Here is a 27499-nt window from a genome sequence, read left to right on the forward strand (position 1 = left end):
ATGTGCGTGAAAGTCTTAGCCCATGTGCTGTGCCTGCTCTTTTGATTCCAAAGAAGGATGGTTCTTGGCGCATGTGTGTCGACAGTCGTGCTGTTAACAAGATAACGATTAGGTATCGTTTCCCTATTCCTCGGCTTGATGATCTCTTGGATCAAATCGGCACTGCATCAATTTTCACCAAGCTTGACTTGAAAAGTGGATATCATCAGATTCGAATCCGTCCTGGAGATGAGTGGAAAACAGCGTTTAAAACTCGCGAGGGACTTTTCGAGTGGCTAGTTATGCCATTTGGGTTATCCAACGCTCCTAGTACTTTCATGCGAGTGATGAATCAAGCATTGCGTCCCTTCATTGGTAAGTGTGTTGTTGTCTACTTCGACGACATACTGATTTTTAGCAAGGATTTAAAAAATCATCTCTCTCACCTCCGTGATGTTTTGATGGTTCTCCGGCGTGAGAAACTCTTTGCGGCAACCAAGAAGTGTGCTTTTGGTGTTTCTCAAGTATTATTTTTGGGATACATTATGTCCCACCGCGGGTTGCAGGTGGATCCCGACAAAGTGGTTGCCATTAACTCCTGGCCGACACCAAAGACTATCACTGATGTGAGAAGCTTTCATGGGTTAGCATCATTCTATCGTCGTTTTGTGTCTCACTTTAGCAGTATCATGGCGCCAATAACAGACTGTCTCAAACGAACTCAGTTCGTATGGTCTGAAGATGCTGAGAAAGCTTTTCTTACTATTAAGAAGAAGTTAACATCAGCCCCGGTACTCGTTCTTCCTGACTTCACGCAACCTTTTGAATTACACTCGGACGCATCTAAGAGCGGGATAGGTGCAGTTCTCAGTCAACATGGTAAACCAATCGCTTTCTTTAGTGAGAAGATTGCAGGTTCGAGAGGTAGATACAGCACTTATGATATTGAGTTATATGCAGTGGTCCAAGCCATTAAACATTGGCGTCATTATCTCTTTCACCAAGAGTTTATCCTTTTTACTGATCATGACGCGTTGAAACATATGAGTTCTCAAGATAAAGTGTCTGCACGACACGCTTCATGGTTTGCCTATTTACAACAGTTCACTTTTGTGATCAAACATAAGGCGGGTACACTGAACAGAGTGGCCGATGCACTAAGCCGTAGACATGCTCTTTTGACGACTATGCATGTTTCTGTCCCTGGTTTTTCGGTTTTACCCGAGTTATATCCGACTGATGCGTTCTTTGGAAAGCTATGGCTTGAGGCACAATCGGGTTTGAGTCCTGATTACTTTGTGCTTGATGGTTTTCTGTTTCGTGGAAGCAAGTTGTGCATCCCTGAATGTAGTTTGCGCCTACAGGTGATCAAGGAACTTCATGGCGAAGGACATGTGGGCCGTGATCGCACTTTACAGTTAGTAACTGCCTCATATTTTTGGCCTTCCCTTCGCAGAGATGTCGAACGCTTTGTATTGCGGTGTGGAATCTGTCAAGCAGCTAAAGGGCACTCATCCAACGCATGTTTATACTTGCCTCTCCCTATTCCCACTCAACCATGGACCGACATCAGCATGGACTTCGTTCTTGGTCTTCCGCGTACTCAACGTGGTTCTGATTCGATCTTCGTTGTTGTTGATCGTTTTTCTAAGATGGCGCACTTTGTGCCTTGTAAAAAGACGACTGATGCGGTACAAGTGGCAACTCTGTTTTTTCGAGAGATCTATAAACTTCATGGCTTACCGCTTTCTATTGTTTCTGATCGAGATAGTCGATTCTTGGGTCATTTTTGGCGTTCTTTGTGGCGTTTACTTCGCACCGACCTTGACATGAGTTCTGCTTATCACCCTCAAACGGATGGTCAGACAGAAGTTACAAATCGCGCCCTAGGAGATCTTTTGCGGTGTTTGGTCGGGGATAACATCAAGTCGTGGGACTCTGTTTTGTGTCAAGCAGAATTTGCTCACAATCATGCATTGAACCGGAGCACAGGGTTTAGTCCCTTTCGAGTTGTATATGGTCATGTCCCGCGTAGTCCATTGGACTTGGGAATTGCGCCAGACCGTACTCGTTTGCATGGCAGAGCTTGTGATATGGTGGATGATTTTCTTGGTTTACATAAGCAGGTTCAGGAGAATTTAGAAGCTGCGACAGCAAAATATAAATCTAAGGCTGATGTTCATCGTCGCGAGCTACAGTTCAACGTTGGTGATAAAGTCTGGGCTGTTCTTACAAAGGATCGTTTTCCTACTGGTACTTACAACAAGCTTAAGCCTCGCAAGATTGGTCCTCTTGATGTCATTGAGAAGATAAATAACAATGCATACCGCCTTAGCCTTCCTCCACATATGAAGACTGCCGATGTGTTTAACGTGAAGCATTTGGTTCCCTTTGAAGACACTAACATGGAACAAAATTCGGGGTCGAATTTTCTCTTAGCAGGGGAGACCTGATGTAGCGTATAACTACTATTTTTAATCTTTCTAATTAGTTTTATGGGCTTAGTCCGGTTTTGACTTTAGTCGGTTATTATTTACGTAAGGAAGAGATTAGGTTAGGGTTTTGGTGTTTCATCTCTTCCTATATAAGGTTTTACTTATTATTATTGTACGGGTGGTTTTTGAAGTTATAATAAAGCAGAGAAACTTTCTTTCTCAAACTCTCTTAATCGCTTACTATTGTGAAAGTTGATTTTGAGTTTTAGCTTACAAGTTTTCCGAACTCGTTTGAATTCGTTTATCTTGTCATCCAAGCTACTAGCCGCTGCATTACTTTACCCATAGGTCATTCCACATTTACGAATACGAACCTGATCATCATCGACTTAAGTGAGAACGTGTTGTAATATATGTCCATTTATCGACCGTCTTATTTACAGAGTTGTAATAAAAAAGAATGAAAAATTGAAAATAATTACGACAAGAAGCCCAAAGAATCAATTAAACACCGCCCATCCCACCAACATCGCTGCCGCCGCCACCGTCCTCCACTTTATCCCCGTCGCACCAGAACTCCTCGGCGGCGACGGAGGCGGACGCAACGTCTCGTGCCTGCTCGTATCAATCTCAATAGGAAACCTACACGAACCACGCGACGGATCAACCTTAGTAACAAACCCTAGATTGTCGAACACGCAAGAGCCACGACGATGATCCATCTTCTGAAAATACATATTAAACGCGTAAGACGCATTCGCTGCGGGGTCTAGCGCCGCGCAAGACGAGCCTGGCCCCAGAGAGGTGCAATCCGCCAGCTGGCAAGCGTACTCGACAGACGAAGTCCAAGAACCAATACCGTTCCCCGCCGCAGCCTGAGGAGAGAGCACGCACCACTCCCGCGCCTGGTAACGAACTCCTTTCGCGGGAACTAACTGACGTCCGTTACCGAGGCTGAGAGGGTACTTAACGGCGCCGTCGTAAGAGAATATTCCCCAGTGCCGCTCGAACTTCCCCGGATCGATGCTCTTGACGTCTTCGTCGACTAGCGAGAATATGTAAACTTCCGGCGCCGTTTTCCGACGCGGCGTTCCTTGTCCTCGAACGATGCGGTTGAGCAGGCCCTGGTTGAATCTCTGAGCCATCGCCGGAGTCGCGTTTGTATCGCCGTCGGTGGGCCACCCGACTTCTCCGACGATGATCTCCACCTTGTTCGCGTCGAACCCGTTCTTCTCCAGCGCCGAGACAAGAGTGTCGAAGTTCGCGTCGAAGACGTTCGTGTAAGAGATTGATCCGTCGACGACCGGTTTAGCGGCTCCGCCGCCGCCAGGGAAGAAGGCGTACTCGCGGGGGAAGTTGGGATCGGCGTTGAGAGAGAGGAAAGGGTAGATGTTGAAAGTGATGGGTGAGAGGGAGTCAGCTAGGAACCGGACGATGGAGACCATTAGTGTTTTGATGTCGGAGCGGAAGTCGCCGGAGGAAGGGAGACCGTCGCCGGATTCGTAGACGTCGGCGTTAAGAGGAACCGTTACTTTGACTTGCCGACCAAGACCAGCTTTCACCAGAGCTGCTTGAACGTTCTGTAGGGCCGGGTATGTTGAGCGGACGAATCTGTCCTTGTATGTCTTCAAGAATGGCTCGTTCCCCACGGCTACATGTCTAATCAAATTAAATTAACAATTAAAAACTTTAAACATGTTTTTGGAGCTTAAAAACTAATCTTTAGAAACTTAAGCATGTGTTTTCTTGATGTGTAATGCAATTTTACCTTATGTCGGTTCCATATTTAGAGATGTACTGAGAGACGTTTTGCTGAACCCAACGCTCAGCGGCGGTAACGGTGGATGCCATAGTAGCCAAGAGATCGTTGGGGATGCCAACCATGACTTGAATACCGGATTTACCAAGGGCTCTAAGTGCACCAGGGTCAGCTTCGAATAGCTTGACCTTGTTGAACCCGTTGTCCCTGAGGAGCTTCACCACTATGTTTGGTGGAATAGGATGGCTCGCTTGTGTCCCCCAGTTACATGCCAAGGCGTCGACATTCGTCAATGTGGTGTGAAGTAACAATATGGAGAGGCAGAAGAAGTATGTATCATGTCGAGTACCCATCTATAACTGTGAGATTTGGGTTGGGAGATTGTGTTTATAATGTGGGGTCTAATGAGAATTGGTGTTTTTGTATGTGTGTTATATATACAAATATAGACAAGAGTCACAGAGATAAAAGATGTAGAACTTTGGGGAAGATGAGTATATGGAAGAAAGAGGGGAAAAGAAAGGTATTTGTTATGGTGGTTTATAAAAGGAACCTGATTCCATTGTAGATAAACCTCAATATGTAAACCTTCCAAGCAAGGGCTTCTACTTCCACATCTCCTATGTATTTTCTAACAAAAACAAACGTATTAAAATATTGCACATGGTCAGCCTATATTATCTTAGTCTCATTTACACATAGTGATTAATCGTACATGTGTAAATAAATTATAGGAAATAGATGAATAAAAGGGAGGGGGGAAGAAGAAAGGAATGGAGTGTATTAGATGGAGACCATGTGCTTGTCCAAAAAAAAAAAAAAAAGATGGAGACCATGTGTTAGAGAATATAAGAAAAAATTTTACAACCCATTACAATGTCAACCGCATAACCCAAATATCATTCACATATGCTAGAAGGCTAGAAAGTAGAACGTTAAAGATATGTCTTGGTTCTACTTCTAACAAACAATAGGAAACTTCAATGTGAATCAATCATCTTAAATTAGAGATGGTATAGTTCTGAAGAATGTGATGTGATGGTCATTCTGGGGGCTTTCTTATCCCGTTCAGTTGTGGGTTAAATCAGCAAAACGTCGGCAGGTTACTCAGTTAGGTTAGGTAGAATGACATAAGAAAGGGAAAGTGTTATTAACTTATATTAAGTTTTGTATGTAACATTGTATGAAGTATGAACACATACTTACCAAATGAGTTAAACGTTACCGAAGTCAGAGGTTTCCTGATACACAAAGAAGTTTAGAATTCTGATATCATTATCATATTTCCTATTCTATCCTTTAATTTCACAATTTACAAAATTAACCAACGTAATTTCAGTTGATCGTCTAAAAATCAAATAAAACTTTGAAAATAAAAATAAAAGTCAAACGAGAAGATCGTCTCCAAAGAGGTAGAGAAGCCGCTCAACGGCCCAGCTAGGTTCTGTCTTGGCCGGCCAACCCCCAAACGACGACGTATCAGCAGCAAGAAGCGGAGTCCTACAGAGAGGACACGTGCGGTGGTTATCTTCCTCTCCCTCGTTACCATCTCCGCCACAGCACTCGTAGTCCAGCCACCTGTCGATACACTCGCGGTGGAACACGTGGCTACAGTTTCTTAGCTCCCTGACCTCATCTCCGTCTTCAAGATCACCGAGACACACCGCGCAAGTGTCGCTGATCAGTTCGGGAGATCGCTCCGTCGCGTCGTGGAAGGTTGTCACGGAGAGGCTCTCTTTGATGGCCTGTGAAGAAACGGAAGGAGCAGAGGAGGATCTTGATTTGGATCGGTAGCGTAAGATCCAAGCAAAGATCCATCTCAAGAGGGTGATGAAAACAGCCATTTGGTAGAGAAGTTGAGTGACGATGAGGCCAGAGTCTTGGATGAAGAAGCTCATTTTCTTCTTTGTTTGTTGCTTGGTGAGAAAGAGAGAAGAGAAGGGGAAGGAAGAGTGGAGAATGAGATGCATCTTTAATAGTGACGAATAAAGTAGTTTGCTTCCTTTATTACGTTAGTGGTGGGGGGCAGTGGCTTTCTTGATTTTGATGGAAGATGACCGTTTGATGACAAAGAAAGCGATAAATACAGTAGTAATTTCATCATCTATGCTTAAAAGTTAATTATAATATGATTACTTGATAGTTAATGGCGTCATTTCTGGCTTTTGACCCATAGGCAGGGACAATCTTCTATAAAATCTTACGTGTTTTGTTGACCGGCGGCTAATATCTTAAGTTATATTTAACACTTAACCATATGCAATACCTTTTCCTAATGAATTTGATCGACTAATCAAAGAATTCCCCATGAGAATTAGTAGATCAATCCCACTGGATTTAAATGTGTTCTCGTAAAATAAAGCTGTTAGTCTTTTTCTTATCCGAGTTTCCAACACATATAATATCCATTGTAATAGACTTAACAAAAAAGGGAATTTCTGAGGAGGATCTTATGAGGCAAATAATTTACACATAGTGCATCCATTGTAAGAGATCTGACCTATTATTGGAATCTCGGATGGAATGAATCATGGATCCTGTATATTTTGTCCATCCCTGACGAATGTATCAGAAATATCAAACATTTTTAAATATTATCAAATTTCCAAAATAACATTTTAAAAGTTAATTTATCCCAAAATATCCATTCTATGATAACTATTTATTGAAATATCACTTGCTTATGAGAAAGAAACTAAATTATTCATACTTCTATACTCTAATATTATCTTTACCCTTTAAATACTAATCTTTAAAATCTAATCATTAAACCATAAATTTATATATGAATATTTGTTTCATAGTATATAAGAAAGAGATAATATATATATTATTAAATAATATCTTAGAAATTTTTCTTTATATTATTAAAATGATTTAAAAATTATTCAATTTATTATCTCTTTTAACTTCTTGATCTTTTTGTGATAAAAAAAAACTTCTTGATCTTTTTTAAACACTATCTCTTTTAACCTATACTTTGAATAAACCTACTATTCAATGGCACAGCTGAAATAATGTCAACTGAAATTGGTCTATCAATCCTCTGCTCGGTCATATGCAGATCAATCATTCAACTATCAAAGTGATTGATGATAAGTTTTTATAATGTTGGATCAGTATTATTACCAATTTTCTATTAAATCGTTCCACTTTTCAGTGTATTTTAAATCGAGATCTATTCAAATTATCGATATTTCCGCGATTCAAATCATCTATAAAGCTACAAAATTTTCTGGTAAGACCATTTATATACAAAAGGTGACGCTATAAACAGAGGTCGCGATTATAAGGTCCCATGTGTATGATCTGCTCTCCTTTATAACGTGATTTGGTCGGTTGGCCAAACTTTACAACGCCAAACCACTACAACGTTGTAGCTTTAGGTGATGACTGATACCTAAACAATTTTACAAATGTATAATAAAATCATTTCGAGCTTTGTTGTTGTATCCATATAACTTCTAACTGATTTCGTTTTCTCTTCTTTTCTACAAACCGTTTTTCTTTTTTTTTTTACTTATACAACAAGCAGACCATGGAAATATGAAACAAGTTCAAACATCATTATGGTGAAATAGTGATAAGTTTGTAAGAAAACAACATTATCAAACATACATGAATAATACTCTCACCGAAACAGATACAAATAAGGCCCTGTTCGTTTGTACATCTGAAAGATGCATCTAGATGGTCCATCTAGATGCCTTATCCAGATGTTCTATCTGGGTGTTGTTCGTCTCTGCATTTCGTTTATCCATCTAGATGAATCATCTCAATGCAACTACGTTTGTTTGCTTTTTTTTTCCACTTGCATCTACATCGAGATAAACTTGTTACTAAAATAATTAAAATAGACTTGTTTTAAAAAATTTGGCAGAAATTTGCATTTTCTAAGTTTTGACGGAAAATTACGTTTTCCCGGTTTTGGCGAAAAATTGCATTTTTCGGTTTTAACGAGAAATTGTGTGTTTCCGGTTTTGACGAGAAATGACGATTTTCGGTTTTGGCGGGAAATTGCGTTTTCCCGATTTTGGCGGGAAATTGCGTTTTTCCGATTTTGGCATGAAATTGCGTTTTCCCGATTTTGGCGGGAAATTGCATTTTCCGGTTTCGGCGGGAAAATATGTTTTGACGAGAAATTGTGTTTTCCGGTTTTGGCGGGAAATTGTGCTTTCCGGTTTTGGGGGAAAATTACATCTTCCCGGTTTTGGCGGGAAATTATGTTTTCCTGTTTTGACGAAAAATTGTGTTTTCCGGTTTTGACGAAAAATTGTGTTTTCCGGTTTTGACGGGAATTTGTGGTTTTTGATTTTGGCGGGAAATTGTGTTTTCTCGGTTTTGGCGGGAAATTACGTTTTTCCAGTTTTGGCGGGAAATTGCATTTTCCGGTTTGGGGGGGGGGATTACGTTTTTCGGTTTTGAGAGTGAAATTGTGTTTTCTTGGTTTTGGCGGGAAAATGTGTGTTTTCCGGTTTTGGCGGAAAATTGTCTTTTTCCGATTTCGACGAATAATTTTGGCGGGATATTGTGTTTTTTCGATTTTGACGAGAAATTACGTTTTCCGGTTTTGGTGGGAAATTACATTTTTCCGGTTTTGACAAAAAATTGTGTTTTTCGATTTTGATAGAAAATTGCATTTTTCGGTTTTGGCGGGAATTTTTGGTGAAGACTCACCTTCACCCAGATGCTCCGTTAAGACTCACCCTCATTTGGATGAGAATTTGAGCTGAGTTTTCATAAATGCAGTTGGGTGATCCATCTAGATGTAGCATTTTAATGTACAAAACGAACATCAACTTGCATCTTCACCCAGATGGATCACCTAGATGAGCAAACGAACAGCACCTAAATCAGATTGTGTCGGATGCAGGCGACTCCTTGCATTTCATCAAAACCTCTCAAACCAAAGTCAAAACCATATTCGAAAAAGAACCAAACAAAGGAGACAAGTTCAAGGAGCAAAACATTAAACATATAAAGCTGTTTTCTGGTCCAAATCAAAAATACAACCTACTGCATTGAAGGAGGTTTGTGATAGTGTAATGTGATAGTGTAATGTCATCACATCCTATCTTCTCTCCTCCTAGGAGCACATGTAATGATCTCATCCACTCGCAGTATCATCTCAGCTGCTTCTGTTGCAGAAAGCAGAACCGCTTGCTTCACTTTGAATGCTTCATAGATTCCTCTCTCCTCCATGTCTCCTACCTGTAACAGAATCAACGTTAATATCATCACATTTCAAGATGCCCGACTCTAGATTTTTGTATATTGAAGTTTACTTACAGCTCCAGAGATAACATCGATCCCAGCATTACACCCTTCGTTATGGTGCTCCGCACGTAGCTGAGCGACTAATTCGGCACTGTCTAAACCAGCATTGTCAGCGATTGTCGTCGGTATAGCCACAAGAGCCCGTGAGAAAGCTTCAATGGCATGTGATTTTTTGCCAGCGGTTTTCCTTGCAAGCTCATCTACTTCCTTCGCCATTACCATCTCTGGCCATCCACCTCCGAGTAACACCCTACTGTCATTCACCGTTTGGGAGAGTACACATAACGCATCATGTAGTGATCTTTCAGCCTCATCAAGAACATGGTGACTGCAAAAAACAATAGTAACCACAATTGTCATTAAGAGATAACATTAGTCAATAAATAATAAGATTAGCGAAAAAAATGGATACCTAGCACCACGTAGGACGATTGAACAAGCCTGGCCCATCGCAACACCAGAGAAATGGATCAACTTGTCTTCACCAATCATGATTTCTTCGATGAGCTTACAATGCCCAAGCTTGACAGACTCAGGGTTGTCAAAGGTTGAAGCGATTTCACCACCTGTAACCAATCCAAGACGCTCTATTCCCTCAAAATCGGCATGCTCAATAGCAAGTACACCAGCATCTGCAAAGAGTTCCTCGGGAAAATTGTAGATCAACTGCCTGTTAACAAAGCAGTTGATACCGTGGGCCAGGATCTTCTTCACCTTGTCTTTCATCTTTTCCTTTTCAGCCCCTTCGATCTCAGCAACCTTGCTCATCGAATCCACACGGACACGGGCACCATAAATTTTCACTTTATCAGTATCCATTGCTGTATTTGCTACCAAGATCTTTGCGTTCTCTATGCGCTTTGGCTGCCCAATTCCGATTTTCTTGTCAAGAATAAATCTGAAGGTATACAATTAAGTTAGGATGTCAGAAGACTAAATTACTGGGATGCACAAAAGGAGGAACGTAACATAACGAGATGCCTATCATCATTCTAAAGTGTACTTCAAATTTAAGGTGCACAAGCACTGTAAAGGAAAAAAACAGAAACACGACATACTTACCATAAACGAATGAATACTAAATAGAGATCAATAGTACACAGAAAAGATTTTTAACAGGTGCAAATAAGGCATAAGTGGTAACTTACCCTTCATCCAAAAATGAATCCCGAAGAGACCCTCCAGGTTTTTTGATAATCTGAATGGCTTCCAAGTTTGTGCTTCCCTATTTGAAAGACACGACCAGAATGTCAGATACAAGATTATATAACACTCCAGAACGAAACCAAACGCCTCAATGAAAGATATTTATAGTAAAACGAAAGCAGCCTATTTTCATATTTTTGTCAAAAAAGCATGTTCTTGCATCAAGTAACACATGAAAATTCCAAAGAAAGAGTAAGAAGGAACATATTGCAAACTGAGTTTCAAAAAGAGGCAGAGAAGGAACCTTTAGCCTGAACACAGCATCCACGGCCATTTCTGCAAAGTGTTCCTTGTCTTGCGAGAGAATCTTGGAGCACAACGTAGTCATCGCAATCTTCATCAAATCTGATCTAAACTTCTCTGCATTTTCACACACACAATACAGTAAAAAAACAGTGTGTACTGGTGGTTCCCAAAGTTAAGCATAAATAAAAGCATTGCTTGAACTCAACACTTGAGAAAATCACACAACCAAACAAGAGAACGTCAACTTATACAATGAATTACCTGCATTCTCCTTATTATCAATAACTCTTTTCAGTAGAGCTTCGCGAGCACATTCTGCAGCCATTCTGTAACCTAAGAAACCAGAAAAAAATAAAGAAAAAATCAAACAACATTGCCATAACGGAAAGAAGCTGATACAACGTGGCTAAAAAAACCTTACCTGCTATAATCGTCATGGGGTGGATCTTAGAAGTAACAAGCTTTTCAGCTTCCCTGAGAAGCTCACCAGCCAAGACAACAACAGAAGTAGTCCCATCACCAACCTCATCATCTTGAACTTTCGATATATCTGAAAAAAGCAACAATTAAGTGAGAAAGAGAGCCAAAGGAAAAAAAAAAAAAGAAGGTACAAGAATAATGTATGTATGTATGTATGTATGTATACCAACAAGAACTTTAGCAGCAGGGTTGTCAATGTGAAGTGACTTGAGAATAGTAGCACCATCGTTAGTCACAGTGACGGAATGACCTCTACCAGTAGATTGCAAGATCTTATCCTACACAACCCAATATAAAATGATTCAGCAAACCAAATTCAATAAACTGAAGTTTACAGCAGAGTTTGGAGATTTCAGAAGTGTACCATTCCCTTTGGGCCTAAGGTGGACTTGACGAGGTCAGCAACAGCCATTGCACCGATAAACGATGCCTAAAAGATTTATTTAAAAAAAAAAAATTCAAATTAGTTAATCTGTAAAACCATAAATCCTTAGACAAAAGGATCAAAAAAGAAGAAGCTCACCATCCTCGCACGTTCTCCTTTCTCTTCGTTAGCATCATCTTTGAAGATCTTATCGATCTATAGACAATACGAGTAGCTATGGTTAGTTAATTTGCTGCTTGAAGAGCACCGGGAAAGCAAAATAAACGAAGGAGAAGAGGGAGAAGCATACCGGCATTGATAAGATCAGAAGACGACGGAGGGATTCTCGGTTTTGGAGATCTTAGTGACAAAGGAACCTAGTGTGCCTGCTTGCTCTGAAGAGTAAGAAATGCAGAGGATCTTCGAACCCTAAAAGAAAAAGGCTAAAAGACACAACTACCCTCTCTCATTTTTAAGAAATTGGGTCAACAATACAAGACTGAGCCCAGTAATAGTTTCTGAGCCCAATGGATCAAATAACGCCTAAAAACGATATCGTATGGAATTCGCGCACGTTGTGAATTACAATGTACAACAATACTTTATTGTCTGAATAACGTCCAAGTCAGACAACAAAATAATAAGATCGCAACTTGTCTGAATAATTATAGGTTCAGAAGAGAGGATAATAATCTTGGAGGTTCCCAGTCAGAACAACGTTAATACGAACGAAAGCGAACAAAGCAGGCGAGAATCCGACAAAAATGACCATGGTTAAGGTGGAAGATGAGTCACGCGCTCTCGTCGAAGGCAAATGCGGAAATATCCTGGGATGTGGTGTTGTCGACGGTGACGGCGGCGAGGAGCATCTCCGGGTTGAGATCGCCGGTAACGGCACCTTGCACGGAACCATCGCCGGATCTGTCGCCGGAGAAGGTGGATTCTCAGCTGAGAAACCGATACATGAAGCTAGGTATGACTATGCGTGAAATTGTTGTTGATTTCGCATCTTTTCATCCAACTCTCCCTTTGATGTCTAATTCTGGAAATCGAGTTAAAGTTCATGGTACAGCCTATCCATTTGTTTATATTTGGTTATGTATATATATAGAAGGTTTAGGATTTTAGTTGCTATTTAGGGGAAGTCACAATCAGTCAGTTTGTTGTTGGCTGGTGGAAAAAAATGTGCTTCAATTTATTTGTTTTGTAAATGTGATTTATTATAAGTTTTATTTTGATCCAAAAAAATTATAAGTGTTATTTTGAACATGATAGAGGAGCCACTGGATTCATTATAATCCTCCTAATATATAAGCTGTCTAGTAAGTATGTGGAGAGTTGCATCAAGTGTCCCATCTTTATAGTGAAGTAACAAGTTTTTAATTGGCCTTTTTTCTTTCTATTGAAGGTCCACGGACGCTCCTTCCTCTGATTTGCCAGATCCTTCAACCATCCTTCTTCCAAATCAACTTACTATCTTCTTTGGTGGGAAAGTTTGCGTCTTCGATGGAATCCCAGCGGAAAAGGTTGATCTCTTAGACCACATTCCGCTTTATTGTTTTGTCTGTAAACTTCCTCTTCTCATCACTGTGAATTGTTTCTTACACAGATTCAAGAAATCATCCGTATTGCTGCTGCTACTGCTGCTGCTACTGCTGCTGCTAAATCCATTGAGACAAAGAACTCTACAAGCGTGAAACCTGTCGCTTCTTCAGCACTGAACAGAGCTCCTTCTTTCTCAAGTACCTCTACTGGAGCTTCACCAGCTGCACCGTCATTCTCAATTCCATTTTGCAGATCTGCGGCGGGTAAGTATATATACGGTTTCAAAATGGTTACAGTGATTCTTCAACATTGAAAAAATGGATATTAGTTTTCTGCTCATCTGTTTTTTCGTATTCAGATCTACCAATTGCAAGGAGGAATTCACTTCAAAGATTCCTCGAGAAGAGAAGGGACAGGTATAAAAAAGTTGCTTATAGACTTGAGTAGAGACTTGTGAAGACAGACTTTTATCATAGATTTTACCTTGACATTAAATCTAATTATTTATATGCAAGATTGGTCAACAAAAACCCTTACCCTGCTTCAGACGTCAAGAAGACAGATGTCCCAAAGGATACTGCCTCTATTAAGGAAGAGTATCCCATTGCTTAGCAGAAGATCAACCTTCAAGGCTACAATAAGTGAAACGTTTATGATAATGTATCATATGTGCTCCTGTGTGTAGTATGCTAGTGTTTAGACAAAACCGAAGATTTGTTTGCATGGCCCGACATGTTCTATCATTTTACATCTTCTCCAAGGATGAAGAAGAAAGTATTATTGTATACTGAAGACAAAAACTATTGTGGTTCTGAAAACAGTGTCCTAGAGAGTCTTATCTCTTAACTAATAACTCTTTGATGTTATATGTTCTTGAACTTGTTATCTCTTTCAGATACAATGTGTTTGTGTAAGATTTAAGGAAGTCTGTGGTATTGCTATAATAAGCTTTTCTTACACCGAGTCTGTTACATGCATATATCACCTCCGTGGACAGCATTCTCTGCGCCTTTCCACTCTTCTTCAGCGTCTTTGTAGGTTTCATATTTCTGATCATCTGTTGGTTATTCATGGACAAGAGTTGTGCTCGTCCTGCCACACCAGTTTGATTGTTATGAGCTTTTTGTTCTTGTTTAATCGTAAGCTATAGAATAAGAGTGCTACTAACTAAAACTACGAATAAAGATTGTGTTTTTGGTTTTTACCGAGCCAAACTTTAGGCAACGAGGATGAAACTATGAATAGAGATTCTAGTATCTGCATAGCAGAAGACACTTCCAATATCATATTAGAAACTGAGTTAAACACTTTGCTAGACATATTGGAACAAAAATTGTATTGATCTTCATCTATAGGGGAAGAATGGAAAAATCTCGTTCCATGAGCAAGGTGTGATCAAATACAACAACTGCTGTCAAGACCACTGAGGAGTTCTTGCATCAAAAGTTAGCAGTTTCCCTAAGAACGTACGTTTTCTACATGAGCACACCATCAGCGACATGAGTTTCTGCTGTACAAGCCACTGAGGCTGTGGCAACTCACGTTTAACCGTGAGATGTGCCTCGCGGAGATAGCCTTGTGAGCAATGCAAGATTTCAAGCTCAGGCCAAGAAATGTTGGTGTGTACAGATTCTTTTTTTGTTCTAATCAGACGTACTTTTAGACGTGAACAGAACATGACTAAGCTTTAGCAAGAGAGAATTGACTGAAAGTAAAAAAGCCACTCCATGGATTTTAGTGACCCACATGAATCTAACAAAGTAGAAGGTTCTGATCATATTTGATGTGAAATCTTGTCTCCAGATTATTGCTCACATTCAGAAACAATAACAAAAAAAACAACAAAAGTATTTCAACTGCATAACAAGCTCTGTAGTATCCCAAAACAAAAAGACCACTCAGTTCACCGTCCAATTCATCAAGTCTTTCTGCGACCAACACGAGCAACAAAACCAGCTTTGATCTGCGCCACAGATCGTCCAGATCCACACTGCAAAACAAGTTCCGTTCCATCATGTATTTTTGCAAACAAAAACTTAAAGAGTTGATCATAGCTAAAAAAAGATAACTTGATGAGGCAGTGTATGCAACTCTACTAACATCATCGCCAATCACATGTTACATGACTCTTCAATTACATGAGAGAAATACGGTTCACTACTATATAACTATGCCTCCTGATGAGTTTATCCAAGATAAGTTCTTTCGGTAGATCATTTACACGACACAACACTTAAACAATGTGTGTACCTGTGTGGGTGGGGGTATCTACGAGTACTATGAAGAGAACTAATACGCCACAGGTTTTTGATATGTGCTAAGCATAAGGGGAAGAAAATGACATATACAAGCTTCTCTTAAGTTTTTCAATCCCGCAAGACGAGATTGTATTTACTTAGTTGCGCAAAAAAAGAAAAAGAAAAGCATGTAAGTCAGGTTAAGAACCAAATAAATAAAATTGTACCTTCTCGCATCTGAGAAAGAAGAGACGATTCTCCTTTGAGAGAATTGTGTCCGGGCTCTTGCAACCAAGGCAAATGACGTACTCAGCTGCCAATAACACAAGCAAGTAAGGGATCACATTAACAACTCCAGATTGATATTCGTTTTTAGCAATACGAATTACAAAAATAAAGAGATAGTTACTTACTGACATAACGACGCAAAATCCCCTCAAAATTCTTGGGTGCAAATCTTCCCTTGACAACCAATCTTTGCTGCCCATCAAGCGAACCACTTGTTCCCAACTCAGCAAGCAAGAAATTCATCACATGGTCTGGTTGACGATGCATCCTGAAATATTTATTCAAAAAAATGCCATACAGCAATCAACAAAATCACTAGGTATTGGTACATATGGTAAATCTAACAAGTTTGAAGAGGAGGGTAAGAGAGGTTTGTTCGTACGTCTTGCAAAGGTCCATAAAGTTGACAAACACTGTCTTCTTTGTCCCTTCACGAAGAACTTGGGGAGGCCTCATAACAGTACGACGCCTATCTCCAGCAAGCTCCGGATTGTTTTCACGGAGAATGTTAAAGACTCTACCAAGAAGCTGCAAACATTAGACCCACATCATCAAAAACCAAGCAGGGGGAGATTATTGAGAATGATACATTGACTTAAAGAAAGAATCCTCCAAAAGCAGTTTAAGAAGAACCAAAGAACATCGACAAAACAGCTAAAGAAGACTGACCTCGTCATATATGTAATCCCTATCACTTCCCTCCCAGGGATAACGTTGCTGCTGCTGCTGCTGCTGCAAATCAATTCCTTCTGCATCTTCCTCTTCATTGGGATGCTCTGCAATATATTATCCCTGGTGAGCTTCAAATTTCTGTCGCTAGAAACAGTTAATTACCAAAAGAAAAGGAATTTAAAAAGTACCCTCCAAATCTTCTGGAGCATCAGCAGTTTCTTCATCCAATGAGCTTGATTCAACCTAACAACCATCAAAACAAGAACGTGAGTCAGATGAAATGAATCATCAAAAACACAAGTTCAAAGAATAAGAAAAAAACACTGACAGGCTTCTTCTTCTTTTTCTTCTTGGTTCCGAAAGATGGACCGTCAAGGCCACCATCATTAGCTTCAGGAAAATAATAAAAAATCAGAGAAAGAAACGGATAAAGAGGAACATATTTGTTAAAGTAGGCAGGTAGAGAGTTGAGGATACCAGGCAATGAATCAGATGGCTCGGCCGGTGACTCAGTAGGTTCCTCGATGGGATCTTGAAGGACAACTTTCTTCTTCTTCTTCTTCTTGGTTGGGTCAAAGGGTGCGAGCTAAGGGGGAGAATCCACATAATCATATGATTTATTAAGCAAAAGAAAGAAAGGAAAAAAAAACAAAACTTTAAGATACGAAAGGAAGTAACTTACTTCTTGCTCGTCCTTGACCTCCTTCAACTCATTATTCTCGTCAGCCATGATTGCTACTGAGAAAGATAATAAACAAAGCTAATAAAAATCAATAACGTAAAAGCATCTGACACCACGGAGGTTAGGGTTTCTACAAAAAAAATCAATCTTTCATAAGATTCCATCATCAAAAGAAGAAAATATAACAAATTTCGATTTCGAAAAAAGAATCAATGCGATTATTCATACACACACGACAAAATCTAGGTCCTAATCTCTTCACTCAACTGCTGTCGGAACACGATTTTCTTTGAGAAGAAGAAAATAATTCGGACGAAAACTAACCTGAAATTAACTTCGGGGGAGAAGGGTTGATTTTGGGAGGAATCAATCTGAGAGAGGGAGAGAAGGCGGCGCAGATGAATAAAAAAGACAAGTCTGATAATTGTAAAATTTGTAAGGGTTTCCTCGGTTAAGAGAAAGAGACTCCCTTTTGTTCAGAGGGTTCGCACTTTAGTGTAATTTTTGAAATTTTATTTTATTCTGGTCAATATAGCATTTATAAATTTATCAATAATAAAAATATTAATAGGGCTAAATATCTATATATATAAAAGAGAGTTGAATCTCTCCTGCTGACACATCAGCGTCCACGTCAGAAATTAGAAGTCTCACGAGTTGACACATCAGATACGCACCGTATCACTTAAACTTTGTTCTCTCGAAATGGGCTTCGCAGTGGGCTTCGTCCAGCGCAAATGAAATGCTCTTCGGCACTAGGCCCATCGACACTGTTCTACGGAATCCCTAAACAGATGTTCTCCTTCGTGTTCTTCGTCTGTTTTCATTTGGCGCTGAGACTTTCTAAATTCTGTAACGGTGTTTGTGGTTTAATCTTAAATCATCTTTATTCTCCATCCCACTACGAATCAACCTATTGCGCTCTTCGTCTGCTAGATCCTTATATGCGCTCTTCGTCTGCTAGATCCTTATATATATAAACCTTCGATGCGTCGTTTCCGGCAAAATCTATAATCTTTCGGAGATCGCGATCTCTTCATCTCTCTGAAAAAGGCAGCGTCTTGTGGGGTTAGCAAGCTATTCGTCGGCGAGCAGGTGAGGCCAGCGACCACTGGCATTACCCGGAGCAACCACAACTTCAAGCTTTCTGACTATACAATGTCCATACGCTTATGGGTATTCTCAAACCTTGGATATATTATCAAATATATAAGATACTCCAATTTTTCTTTTTCTTTTCCAGCTTTAAAATACTCCAAATTTTGTGAGGCTCATAATCCATTCGTGGAATATAATTATTTATTTTATGGTTATAGTTTAACTTGCAAATGTATGATTATAAATACAAACAAAAGTAATTTAAAAATATATATTATATTTTAACTATGTTTTCACAAATGAAATTTCTATAAGTTCTATATGTATTAATGCTTTTAAAAATATTAATAAACTTTAATATAAATATAAATCACTGTTATAGAATAACTTACAAAATCCAATCAAATGACATAGAAGATTAATCTTATTTCTTCTAAGAATAGGAATAGATGAAGTAGAATAAAAAAACTTATATGATGTACAAATCTTTATAATTACACATTGTGAATGATATAGATGATATAAAAGGGAAAAACATTGACAATACAAGTTAGATCAAATATAAATAAACAAATAAAACATATTGGATATTCTCATTTCTAAAATAAAACTATACTGTATAGGAAAATTGGTCAATTGTAATAAAATTATGTTTTCATCAAACTAAAAACCCACAACAAAAAATATAAATAATAATTATAATAGTATGGTCTCACAACATATACATCAAATAAAAATTAGAACACATCACATTAAAATAAGTATATATTAAATGTTAAACAAAATAAAAATAGACATTTTAAACTAAATATTTATAGTATACATATATAGATATAATTATGTTTAAATATTTAAAAAATATATAACTGGTCCGGATCCGGATATACATGCTTAAAATTTCAGTATCCAGATCTTAATGTTTTTAATTTGTATATTAGTCGTTGAAATTATTTTATAGTTCACATCCCGCCCGTAGGGCGGACCGACCCTAGTATATACATATTACAGCATCTCCAACCCTTCTCTATATCTGCCTCTAAATACTATAATAGAGTAAAATCTACTCCAACCCACCTCTATTTCTTCCCTAAAATAGATATTTGCTATTTTTTCCTCTATATTTAGGGGCAAACTTTTTTATTTACAAAGTAGTCCTCTAATTTTTATGATTGTAACTAAAATACTTGTTTATAAAAAAATACAATTTTTACATATAAAACACATATTTTTGTTTACGTACTGATTCTTAAATTTTATAACTATAATTATAATTAAAATAAATTATAAATATTATTATTTTATACAAAATTCAAGATTTTTATTTAAATATTAATCAATACAACATATTAAAACAACTTAATACTCTGGTAAATTACTTTCGGATCCATAAAAATTATTAAAATATTGTCCAAATGATGTTGATGGAGGAGGAGTTTGTTGATCTTGTTGCTGATAACTGCGCTTTTGTAAAATCCGTGCTTTCTCTGCTTGGAAATGTTCACGAACATTTGGATCTTCTATGGAATTTAAATCACAAAATAAAATTTCGTTTTCTTCCTTCATCTCTTTCAAAGCATAATTTTGTCTTTGAATCTCCAAGTGTTTCTGTCTTTGTTCACTTGACTTCTTTAGTTGCTCCCTGAATTGGTTATTTCCTCCTTCTAGCTTATTGATAACCGAAGTAGTGTGATCAACAATTTTTCGCTTCATTTTGGATTTCTTTACTCCAAGTGGTCGTGAAGAGGGAGATCCACTAATATTCTCACTCTCATCATTTAAGTTTAGTGAAGAAGAAGATAACTTTGGTGATGCTTGAGTTGGAGAATCAAGATTGAGATTATCTGATTCTAAAGATGTGTACTCAACACCACATGGATTAGAGAATCGTTTGGCACGGGCAACACCGTCTTGAAATTGTTCAAATTTTTTAATAATATCCCAGACGTGAAATATAGAAATTTATCTAATGAAGTTAGTAGACCATTGTCGTTGTGGCAAGCACTTCGAGAAGTGGGACATGTGAGACAACTAAATCTCTATAAATAGATCCATCATTCTCTTGTATTCTTCACACTTCTACACACAAATTATTTTGCTTACCTTACAAAAATCTCTACAAAAATGAATTTCAATTTTACTTTACCAAATTTTCAGCATTCATCCTCCTCCTCTTCAGATGATGAAAATATGGAATTTGTCAACGATCTTGACCATGAAGAAGAAGCAGTGCAACTTGCTATTTCTAATAACAATTTGGTTATACAATTTCTTCTTAATCAACAAGAAAACCAGGCAATTCATCGTGATCGAGAAAGTGTCCATGATATATTGTTCAATGACTATTTCTCGGAAACTCCAAAATACAATGATATTTTGTTTCGGAGGAGGTATTGTATGTCTCGTTCTCTATTCCTCCGCATCCTTCATGAAGTCGAAGGTCATGACAACTACTTCACACAACGAAGGGATACTATGGGTAGACTTGGATTGTCATCTATTCAAAAAGTAACGGCTGTTTTTCGGATGCTAGCATACGGTCTTCCTGCAGATGCCGTAGATGAGTACATAAAGATTGGTGAATCAACCACAATCGAAAGCATGAAAAGGTTTTGTCGAGCTATTGTGGAGATATTCTCATCGAGCTATTGTGGAGATATTCTCAGGCCAATACCTACGATCATCACCAACACCTGATGACGTTTCCAGACTTCTCTACATTGGTGAAAAACGAGGCTTTCCGGGAATGCTTGGTAGCTTAGATTGCATGCATTAGAGGTGGAAAAATTGTCCTACTGCGTGGGCTGGACAATATGCCGGTCGTAGTGGATCACCTGCTATAATTCTTGAAGCTGTGGCTGATTATGATCTTTGGATATGGCATGCATATTTTGGATTGCCAGGGACTAATAATGATATTAATGTGTTGGAGTCTTCTCACATTTTCTCCAATCTCGCTCAAGGTATTGCTCCTCCTGTCCATTATGTCATTCAAGGAAAAGAATATAATATGGGTTATTATTTGGCCGATGGTATATATCCGAAATGGTCAACCATAGTGCAAACTATTCATGAGCCACTAAGTCCGAAGAAAAAATATTTTGCAGCACAACAAGAAGCATGTAGGAAAGATGTAGAACGTGCATTCGGAGTTTTACAATCACGTTTTGCGATTGTGAAAGGACCGGTACGTTTTTGGAAAAAGAAAGTGCTACATGATATAATGACTACATGTATAATTTTACATAACATGATTACTGAGGATGAACGTGATCTCGATGCACCGATTGGAATTGGAAGAGAAGATCCACCTCCAGAAGTCAAAATACCAGATGATGAAGATAACCGATTCCAAGAGTTTCTATGTCGATTTAGAAAAAATCAAAGATAAAGAAGCTCATTTCTCCCTTCGCAATGCATTAATTGATCATTTATGGGAAAACTATAGTAATAATGATGGTTAGATAATATGTATTTGTTTTATTATTTTTGTTTAATGTTTTTATGTAATAAAATGTTTCATTTAAATAATATTTTGATTTTATGAAAAAAATTCAAAAATTATAATAAAGAGATTAATTTTCAACATTTATAAGTTAGAGGTGTAAAATGTAAAATAAAAAAAAGAATCTATTAAGAATATTCCTTTTTAGAGGAATAAATAGAAAAATACATTGGAGAGAAACCCAACTCTATTATGAAATACTGTACATTGGAGATGGTCTTGCATAGCTAAAATAAAAATTTATACTTACCTTGATACTGTATAAAGAATCTATCACACTAGATATTACTTTCTCTGAAATTAATAATAACCCGATCCAGGCTAAATCTGAAACAAGGACCAAAAATGTTGAGGAAGCGCTAAACGGAGCTTGGGTCTTGTGTTGTGTTGACTACACATTCCTCTTTCCCTCCTAATTCCTTTTTTTTTAGGGTTCCTCTCAATTTTTAATCTTCACCCCATTCCTTACTCCTATCCTATCTTCCTCTCTACGTTTTATTCGTTCCCCTTCTTATTAAAGTGAATCACCTCCGCGTGGATTGCAGAAACCCCTCATTAATGGGTTTCCTATTCACACCCAGATTCTAACCTTCACTTCGGTAAAAAAAAAACAAACCCTAATTTTCTCGAATTTAGGCATCTCTGATTGATCTGTTGGTGGCTAAGCCTGCTCGAGTGTTGGCAATGTCGGACGACATGGTGATGCATTTCTCCTCCAATTCCTCCAACCAGTCCGATCACTCTCTCCCCGATAAAATCGCTAAGCTCGAGGCTCGCCTCACCGGCAAAACCGCCTCCTCTGCCAAGCCACTGCCTCAGCAGCAGCAGCAGCAGCTCTCCGTCTGGTCATCCGCGGTTAAAGCCGTGGCTTCTGCACCTGCGGGATCGTCGGAGGTCTCTATCAGTGATTCCGACGACGAGGTAGCCCTCCATTCGGATGTTTGTTTTTGGTCTTTGTAAAATAAATAATAACAACTCAGATTTGATGTTTATTACTATCCTCTTACTGTGTCTCTTATTCTCGTTGTTGGTACTGTCTCAGAACACAGGAGATTTCCTCATCCGAGCTAACACCAAAAAGCGTCAGAAAGTTGAAGACTTTAACAACAACAACAACTCCACTCTCGTTGATCATCCTGAGGTACTGGTGGTTTGATCTGTTGTGTTCATAGTTTTAGTAACATAGAGATCTGGTGTAATCTTGGTTTGAAATGGCGCATGGCGAGGTAAGGCAATGAGGTTCTCGCCTCTCGCCTTGCGCCATGGCGACACAAAGCGATCGCTTTGTGTATGAAGACAATAACAGTAACTACTATCATTTTACTATACGTAATGTTCCAGTATCAAAAACGGTTATGTAAAACCTTGTAAAGCTCTTACTTAGAAGGTCAGATTAGGGTTTGGAGATAGATTCTATATGATGCCAAAGCTTCAATCACAAACCTAGATCGGTTAAAGGACCTAATTGTGCACAAACCAATTTGGTTTAGCTCAAATTCGATAATGCAACGCTTTGGTTGCCAGAGAGGTCACTAAGAAAGCGCTCAAAGCGAGCGCTTTGTGTATGTTGCCTTGCTTTGAGGTGTCAAGTCGATGAGGACATCGCAAGACCTCGCTTTGCGCCATGGCGACCAAAGCGAGCGCTTTTTTAAACCAAGGGTGTAATCTTATCTAAGGTTATGGTGATATTGAAACAAGTTGATATGATTCATGTTTTGTCTTCTTCTTTTTCCTTTTGATTAATTATATAATATACTGAAATTGAAAAAGCCCCAAGAGGCAGCAGCAGCGAATGATGGAAGGAAAAATGATGCTGAAACCAAGACGGTCCTTGATGGTAGTAAGAAGAAACAAGGTCGAGGTCGGGCTTCATCAACTGGCAGAGGCCGTGGTTCTAAAACTAACAATGATGTCACGAAATCTCACCTCTTGGCTGCACCGGCATCAGCTGCAAAGTCTCAACTGGATCAAAAGGTTAATCTTATTACTTCATATCATCTTACATGCATTCGCTCTTCTCATCATCGATATATGACTTAGTTTCATTGACAAAACTAGGGCACTAGTTTTAGGTTCTATCCGCGAAAAGTTAAGCAGGCAAGAAATGATTAAAGACCATTTCCACTTTGTTGAAGAAAGTCTTTATCTAGATATGCTTCGATCTTGGAAACCAGATGCATTCTGTTGATGACAGTTCTGCATTTCTATTCTTCAGGATTCTAAGTCTGAAGGACAACTCAGGAATGGTGTATGCTCTGTCCAGGATGTAAGTTTCTCCCATTATTTCTTTTATTCTTTAATATCTTCTGCGCAAGAGAATATGTTATCGTTTCATTATCTATGACATCTCTGCATCATATAAGTTTGGTAGAATAATTGAACGTGATTGTTATATATATGATTATACTCAACAATGGAAACATACTGATGTATCTTTCTCTATTGACAATTCTTTTCCTTGTTTATAAATCAGGAGGATGTGTCATCTTTACGTGCAAAAATCACTTTGCTGGAGGATGAATTGTGCAAATCTCGACAAGATTCTTCTGAGTATCAGAATCTTTTACGCAAGCTTGAGAATGTATTGTGTGAATGCCTTTTCGATTTAGCCAGTTATGGTTATGCTAATTTTTGCCTATACCTATTCCCTGCTAATCTTAAGCATGATCTATGCAGGAGGCTAAAGAGTTAAAAGATCAGGAACAACAAGGGAAACAAAAGGTATGCAAAAAATTTCTTGTTTTTATGACCCAATAAGGATTATTAAGACGAAAAAAAAAAGACGTCGTATTCTCTTTTGCTAAATGTCCGACCTAGTATGGCAAAAGTTACTTCTAGTTTTGTCAATGAGTCTGAGAGAATCTTAGAATAAGTAAACATTTTTTCTCTGTTAGAAGTAGAAACGAGAGGCAGTTAATCTATTGAGGGTGAGGTCGAAATTTAGGTACTTGAATTTGGAATCGATATATAATGTTAATGACCAACATCTTTTTTTTTTTTTTTAATGACCAACATCTTGGCCTTGTAGTGATTCATAGTTAAATGCGGTATATTTATGTCAGCTTGGTGCCTAAACTGGCAGAAATTTTTGACATGAATCTCTAGGAATATTCTGAGTGACGAAACTGTCAATTATCTCTCGCTACATACTAATACAAAACATGCGGACAACCTTTCTTTTTCTTGATGCAGACAACTAAAGTAATATCTGACCTCCTCATATCTGTTTCCAAGTCTGAGAGACAAGAAGCAAGAACAAAAGTCAAACATGATTCTTTGCGATTAGGCAGCGTTGGTGTACTCAGGTCTGCATATTATATTCGTTTATGAGTTCTGATGGTCTTTGTATATATATTTCTTCGAATTTGTGATAATACACAAGTATTGAGAATTTATTTAACTCGAAAGTATAATAAAACATGAATAGCAGGTCACGAGGTTTTTACTTTTGAATTTGTGATTTAAAAGTTCATAATACCAGCTGTGTAACTATTCTGATGATTTCAGGACGGGAACCATCATAGCTGAGACGTGGGAGGACGGACAAATGTTGAAAGATCTGAATGCTCAACTTGTAAGTTAAGCTGTGTAGAGAAATTATTTTATCAAACAATATCAGCAATCCCTGCAGTGCTTCTTTTAATTATTCTATAAAATTTGCACCGAGAAGAGACAATTGCTGGAAACCAAGGAGGTTATCGAGAGACAGAGAAAGTTCCTTAAGAAACGACAGAATGGTGGTATGTTTGTTTCCCAGATCGTTCTTACTTTGTCAGTCAATCTGCAATTATGTTAAGGACCCAGAGTTTTTCCATTTGCTTGTAGATAAGAGTGATGGAACTGATTCAGAATCAGGAGCACATGAGGAAGATATTATCCCCGATGAGATTTACAAGTCTCGCCTTGCTAGTATTAAGCGGGTATGTTCCTCCTTATGCATCATCTCAGTTTCTCATTTTCTCTACGTCAATTGGTTTCTGATTTCTAGTCATACCCATATTTATTTTACCTTTCAGGAGGAGGAAGTAGTTTTGCGTGAGAGGGAGAGGTATGAACTGGAGAAGGGTCAGCTTATGAAGGAGATGAAGCGAATACGAGATGAAGATGGTTCTCGTTTCAACAATTTCCCAGTTTTGAGTAGTCGATATGCTCTTCTAAATCTTCTTGGTAAAGGCGGATTTAGTGAAGTCTACAAGGTCAGAACATTGATAGATAACCACATTCTTTTTACATGTGCGAAATATTTGCAGTAGTCTGATGTTATGGATTTTTGAGCAGGCATATGATTTGGTGAGTCATAGATATGTAGCGTGCAAGCTTCATGGTTTAAATGCTCAGTGGAGTGAAGAAAAGAAGCAAAGTTACATCCGACATGCCATGAGAGAATATGATATCCACAAAGATCTTGTGCATCACCACATTGTCCGGCTTTGGGATAAATTTAGAATTGACCTGGACACATTCTGCACTGTTCTGGAATATTGTAGTGGTAAACCAAAATTCTCTGATCACGTTGTAAAGAAGTGAAGGATTTGTCTGTGCTTAGGAGTTCTCGTTCTTATGTTTTTTAATTTCTAATGCAGGAAAGGACCTTGATGCGGTTTTAAAGGCAACGCCTAATCTTCCTGAGAAAGAAGCAAGGATTATCATTGTACAAATAGTTCAAGGCCTTGTATATCTGAACAAAAGATCACAGAAGATAATCCACTATGATCTGAAGCCTGGGAATGTTCTGTTTGATGAGTTTGGAGTAGCAAAAGTGACTGATTTTGGTCTTAGCAAGATAGTGGAAGACAATGCTGGTACTCAAGGAATGGAGCTTACTTCACAGGGAGCTGGAACATACTGGTGAGCAAAATCTAGTTTCGAGTATATATCTTCTAGTTCCTGACGCCGTAAGCTAACATGGTTGAAAATCCTGCATTTCAGGTACTTGCCCCCAGAGTGTTTTGAGCTTAGCAGAACTCCTATGATCTCATCAAAGGTTAGCGATTGGTCAGTGATGTTTTAATCAGAATGTGTTAAAAAAAAAAGTTATGGTACTAAATTGTGTGATTAAAATTCAGGTTGATGTATGGTCGGTTGGTGTTCTGTTCTACCAAATGCTATTTAGAAAGCGACCGTTTGGACATGACCAAAGCCAAGAACGGATTCTAAGAGAAGACACAATCATTAAAGCCAAAAAGGTTGAGTTCCCAGCAAAACCTTCCATCTCGAATGAAGCGAAGGTACTGGTCTTAAAGCTGGCTTAAGTAAAGTAGAACCAAATGGTCATTAAAGTGTATCCCCATGGTCACTCACTGTTGCATTTTTTTTCTGCAGGATTTGATTCGAAGGTGTCTAACATATAACCAAGGAGATAGGCCTGATGTTCTAACACTGGCACAGGATCCATATCTCTCCTACACTAAGAAATGAGAGTGCGTAGTCTTCACAAACAAACCAGGGGATACCAAAGGACCAGGTCCTAGAACCTTTTTACCTTTTTTTTCTAATTGTATAGATTATAATGTTTTTGTTTGTTTATTTAAATCTTTTGTCTCCCGGCCCCGTGAACCTTATTAATTTCTGGTGAATTTATCCGTTGATTATGCAATATGTTATGTATATTCTCCATGTTTTATAATAGACCTTGTCTAAGTTATGAGACAAGGTGAGTGTGATCAATTAAACCAAAATAAATCGGGATGGAGACTATCGGAACTTATTAAACCGAAGTGTTAACCGAA

At 38.5% G+C, this 27499-nt stretch overlaps 6 protein-coding genes and 1 pseudogene across 6 annotated transcripts; 3 read left to right on the forward strand and 4 right to left on the reverse strand.

The window, feature by feature from the left end:
* Positions 1 to 2816: 2816 nt before the first annotated feature.
* On the reverse strand, positions 2817 to 4922 carry LOC108842172 (glucan endo-1,3-beta-glucosidase 5-like). The gene is made up of 2 exons (XM_018606448.2): positions 4183 to 4922; positions 2817 to 4073 (listed from the first exon to the last, which is right to left on the reverse strand). The coding sequence occupies exons 1-2, from the start codon at positions 4524 to 4526 to the stop codon at positions 2915 to 2917; spliced, it is 1503 nt and encodes a 500-aa protein (XP_018461950.1). The 5' UTR covers positions 4527 to 4922; the 3' UTR covers positions 2817 to 2914.
* A 508-nt stretch (positions 4923 to 5430) lies between these two features.
* On the reverse strand, positions 5431 to 6149 carry LOC108842174 (E3 ubiquitin-protein ligase RHA1B). Its single transcript, XM_018615009.2, has one exon. It carries the CDS (start codon positions 6141 to 6143, stop codon positions 5559 to 5561), a length of 585 nt encoding a protein of 194 aa, XP_018470511.2. The 5' UTR covers positions 6144 to 6149; the 3' UTR covers positions 5431 to 5558.
* A 2873-nt stretch (positions 6150 to 9022) lies between these two features.
* Positions 9023 to 12212, reverse strand: LOC108842171 (T-complex protein 1 subunit beta). The gene is made up of 11 exons (XM_018615007.2): positions 12057 to 12212; positions 11906 to 11962; positions 11747 to 11812; positions 11549 to 11660; positions 11324 to 11452; positions 11164 to 11235; positions 10901 to 11016; positions 10599 to 10675; positions 9863 to 10348; positions 9463 to 9778; positions 9023 to 9384 (listed from the first exon to the last, which is right to left on the reverse strand). Exons 1-11 carry the CDS (start codon positions 12060 to 12062, stop codon positions 9238 to 9240), a joined length of 1584 nt encoding a protein of 527 aa, XP_018470509.2. The 5' UTR covers positions 12063 to 12212; the 3' UTR covers positions 9023 to 9237.
* Positions 12213 to 12370: 158 nt separating this feature from the next.
* Positions 12371 to 14248, forward strand: LOC108824853 (protein TIFY 3B-like). The gene is made up of 5 exons (XM_018598230.2): positions 12371 to 12719; positions 13155 to 13272; positions 13356 to 13554; positions 13650 to 13707; positions 13807 to 14248. The coding sequence occupies exons 1-5, from the start codon at positions 12511 to 12513 to the stop codon at positions 13901 to 13903; spliced, it is 681 nt and encodes a 226-aa protein (XP_018453732.1). The 5' UTR covers positions 12371 to 12510; the 3' UTR covers positions 13904 to 14248.
* A 724-nt stretch (positions 14249 to 14972) lies between these two features.
* Positions 14973 to 17652, reverse strand: LOC108842239 (eukaryotic translation initiation factor 2 subunit beta). The gene is made up of 10 exons (XM_018615095.2): positions 17495 to 17652; positions 17171 to 17226; positions 16966 to 17074; positions 16817 to 16878; positions 16677 to 16731; positions 16486 to 16592; positions 16199 to 16344; positions 15942 to 16084; positions 15756 to 15841; positions 14973 to 15281 (listed from the first exon to the last, which is right to left on the reverse strand). The coding sequence occupies exons 2-10, from the start codon at positions 17216 to 17218 to the stop codon at positions 15210 to 15212; spliced, it is 828 nt and encodes a 275-aa protein (XP_018470597.2). The 5' UTR covers positions 17219 to 17226; positions 17495 to 17652; the 3' UTR covers positions 14973 to 15209.
* A 2737-nt stretch (positions 17653 to 20389) lies between these two features.
* On the forward strand, positions 20390 to 21656 carry LOC108836939 (uncharacterized; annotated as a pseudogene).
* A 460-nt stretch (positions 21657 to 22116) lies between these two features.
* Positions 22117 to 27379, forward strand: LOC108839616 (serine/threonine-protein kinase TOUSLED). The gene is made up of 16 exons (XM_018612370.2): positions 22117 to 22691; positions 22813 to 22911; positions 23541 to 23744; positions 23986 to 24036; positions 24244 to 24351; positions 24447 to 24491; positions 24963 to 25075; positions 25278 to 25344; positions 25441 to 25510; positions 25596 to 25690; positions 25787 to 25966; positions 26049 to 26259; positions 26354 to 26618; positions 26700 to 26754; positions 26837 to 26998; positions 27093 to 27379. Exons 1-16 carry the CDS (start codon positions 22455 to 22457, stop codon positions 27186 to 27188), a joined length of 2058 nt encoding a protein of 685 aa, XP_018467872.1. The 5' UTR covers positions 22117 to 22454; the 3' UTR covers positions 27189 to 27379.
* The last annotated feature ends 120 nt before the right edge of the window (positions 27380 to 27499 follow it).

This window comes from Raphanus sativus, chromosome 2, assembly GCF_000801105.2.
Source record: "Raphanus sativus cultivar WK10039 chromosome 2, ASM80110v3, whole genome shotgun sequence".
Lineage (NCBI taxonomy): Eukaryota > Viridiplantae > Streptophyta > Magnoliopsida > Brassicales > Brassicaceae > Raphanus > Raphanus sativus.